The 3,416-nt window shown below is 41.4% G+C and overlaps 1 protein-coding gene across 1 annotated transcript; it reads right to left on the reverse strand.

Moving 5' to 3' along the window:
• Positions 1 to 1,647: 1,647 nt before the first annotated feature.
• LOC110212121 (protein S100-A8) lies at positions 1,648 to 3,101 on the reverse strand. Its single transcript, XM_020991981.1, has 3 exons — positions 3,076 to 3,101; positions 2,328 to 2,508; positions 1,648 to 1,981 (listed from the first exon to the last, which is right to left on the reverse strand). Exons 2-3 carry the CDS (start codon positions 2,484 to 2,486, stop codon positions 1,769 to 1,771), a joined length of 372 nt encoding a protein of 123 aa, XP_020847640.1. The 5' UTR covers positions 2,487 to 2,508; positions 3,076 to 3,101; the 3' UTR covers positions 1,648 to 1,768.
• Between the last annotated feature and the right edge of the window lie 315 nt (positions 3,102 to 3,416).

Below are 3,416 nucleotides of genomic sequence, written 5' to 3' on the forward strand. Positions count from 1 at the left end.
ACCTATGGAGAAGGGAAGAATTTATGACCAAACAAGAGATTCAGAGCGTGATGAAATACAAAATGGATAATTTTTGTTATATTAAATTTAAAGGATTTTATATGAACAGAACAAGTACAACCAAGATTTAAAGGACAGCAGAAAGCTGGGGGACTATTTTGACAGCAAATGTCTCTGATAAAGGCTTCATTTCTCAACTATATAGAGAACTGATTCAAATTTATAAGAATACAAGTCATTCTTCAATTGAGGAACAGTCAAAGGACATGAACAGGCGGTTTTCAGATAAAAAAAATCAAAGCTATCTATAATCATATGAAAAAAATGCCCTAAATCACTATTAATTACAGCAATGCAAATTAAAACAACTCTGAGGTACCATCTCACACCCATCAGACTGGCTAATATGACAGAAAAGGAAAATGATGAATGTTGGAAGAAATGTGGGGAAACGGGGACACTAATGCACTGTTGGTGGAGTTGTGAACTGATCCAACCATCCTGGAGAGCAATTTGGGACTATGTCCAAAGGCTTATAAAGCTGTGCATACCTTTTGATCCAGCAATACCACTACTAGGTCTGTATCCCAGAAAGATTAAAAGTGTAGGGCAGAAGGGGATCTACTTGTACAAAAATATTTATAGCAGCCCTTCTTGCGGTTGCAAAAAATTGGAAATTGAGATGTCCATCAACTGAGGAATGGGTGAACAAGTTGTGGTGTATGATTGTAATAGAATATTGTTGTGCTATAAGAAATGACAAGCAGGATGATTTCAGAAAAACCTGGAAGGACTTACATGAATGGACACAAAGTGAAGTGAGCAGAACCAGGAGACCATCGTACACAGTAACAGCAATATTGTATGATAAAGAATTGTGAATGACTTAGCTATTCTTAGCAATAAAAATGCTATCCACCTGCAGAGAAAGAACTGACATCTGCATGCAGACTGAAACATGCTATTTTACACTTTCTTTTTTTGTTCCCAGTCTTCTTGCACAAAATGGCTAATAGGGAAATGTTTTACCTATTGTACATGTATAATCTGTATCAGATTGCTTACCCTCTCAGAGAAGGGGGAGGGGAGAGAGGGATAATATTTGGAACTCAAAACTTTTTTTTAAAAAAATGTTAAAAATTGTTTTTACATGTAATTGAGGGAAAAAAAGTATTATTTTTTTAAAAGTTAAGGAGAGTTTTGTATTTTATCCTAAAGTCATTAGAGTTCCATTGAGCTTTCTTGAGTAGGGCGGTGACTGCAAGCTATGGGAGTCAGGGAGGGACTAAAGTGAATTAAAGGCAGGGAGGGGTTGGGAACAGAGGGAGGGAAGAAGACAGCATAACAATCTAAAACAGTGATGCCTTGGAAGCAGATAGAGAGGGGACCTCTGTTCTAACAAAACCATCTGAGTGGTTCTTTCATTATTTTTTATGTTCTCTGAGTACTTGACAATCTTCAAGATTGTCTTTTCATGTAAGTATATATACTCCATGTTTCAGCTTCAGACTAGTAGCACCCTGAGGGTAGGGGCCTTGTCTCCCCCAACTAGATCATATCTTGATTTTAGGACCCAGCTGTCCATCCCCCAACCTCTTGGAGTGTCTGAATAAGTGTGCCACTAGACAGAGAAGACAGAGACTTAGATCAGTTAAAAGAGAGCTTTTTATTGAATCTACATTAGTATCCAGAAACTAGTCAAGGGACCAAGTGTTCCAACAGTTTTCCATTCTGGGTCTCCAAAGATTAGTTAGTTCCAGCTCTGATCTCAATGGTGGTGACCATGTGTGTGGCCATGACCATGGTGGCCAGGACCTTCTGGGCCACCTGGGCCTTCTGGGCCATGATCTTGGTGGTATTTGTCATGGATTTCAATGGCTATCAAGGCCAACACAAACACAAACTCAGAGAAGAACATATGCTTGTCATTGTCCAAATCAGCCTTCTTGAACACAGAAGCCAGAGAGGTGGTGTTCTTTTTCTGAAAAGGAAGAGATCGTAGATTTCCCATTATTTGAGCACAAATCATCTGCACTGTGAGTGATTCAACACATTTGCATGAACACGCATGTACCTACATACACGCCATGATTGCCCCTCAGACACATTTTGCCCCACCTCCCTTATACCCCACCATGTAGCCATCATGGAGGGTAGGAAGGGAAGTGCAATACTTGACTATGGGCTGCTCAGGACATTCTTCCTTTAATACATATCCCCTATGTCCTATTGGGATTTAGAAAGATAGAGTAAACTTCCTACAATCTGTGTTATTCCTTGGAAATATCCTTATAGGAGAGTGCAGGTGTCCTGGGGCTTCCACTCACCAAATATTCAAAGAACTCAGGGGCCTGTTCCTTAATTAATCCTTCAAACTCTTTCAGCTCCAGGGCATCCTCTTCCCCTGACTTCCGGGAATATTTATGGAAGACTTCAACAATGTGGTTGAGCTGTTCCTCAGAAGCAGTGTACTTTGTGGATGCCATGGTTCAGTGTATTAGGGAGGACCTGCAGAGAAAAATTAAGAATGGAACAAAAAAAATTGACAATGTCTCCATCTACACATTCTAAGCCTGGAGATGTTTCCTCTGGGTCTTTATCCTTACTACCTCTCCTCCTCCAAGCATCCCCCAAAGAGAACTTTCTGCCATCAGGACATAAACCAACTTGTCTGGGGCCCTTTTTTTCCTGAAGATCACGGACCCCAGTTAACTCTAAACCCTCAGTCTCCATTCCTGGTACTAAGCCCCCATCCCTTTCATTTAACTCCCATGCTCAACTTTTAAGTCTCCATCACAAGGAAAATTTTCTAGTGTTTTTATTGGACATTTGAACAGTGCAGAGTTCAAAGAAACTCTAGACTGAAGTGTATCTTGAGTTATCCCTTTCCCATTCCCTATACTGCCCAGGGCCTTGGACACACTAGCCACCTCATCATTATGACCATAGCTAGACTGGCCAGAACTTTAGAATCAGACTGGATCCTGGAAGGTCTCCCAGTCATAGTCACCCTATAATGAGCAGGCCAAGGTAGAGATCCAAGGCCCATCCAAATGAGCTTCTTGGCAGACTTACCAGGAGGAAGCTGCAGGAGGAAAGAGTCAGATGAGTGAACAGCCACTTGCACCTAGAGTCCTTTTATAGAACTTACCTCTGGAGTCCCACCCACAAAGTTGAAGCATCATGGCCTCTGGGTGTGAACTAGGAAACAGTCCTTGGGCAACTCTGCTTAATATTCCCAAAGACTCTGTTCCTGGCAACAGTAGTGACACTCCCACATGCCCCAGGATAGTAGTCTTTTTCCATCCAAGAGATGGCTTGGAGAAATCTTCCCCAAACACCCAGAGAGCAGGGAAGACCTTTCGCTGAATTCTTTTTGCATGTACAAATGACTTTAAGTCTAGGTCCAGGTAACC

The sequence above is a fragment of the Phascolarctos cinereus genome, unplaced genomic scaffold (genome assembly GCF_003287225.1).
Source record: "Phascolarctos cinereus isolate Bilbo 61053 unplaced genomic scaffold, phaCin_HiC Scaffold_5;HRSCAF=322, whole genome shotgun sequence".
Classification (NCBI taxonomy): domain Eukaryota; kingdom Metazoa; phylum Chordata; class Mammalia; order Diprotodontia; family Phascolarctidae; genus Phascolarctos; species Phascolarctos cinereus.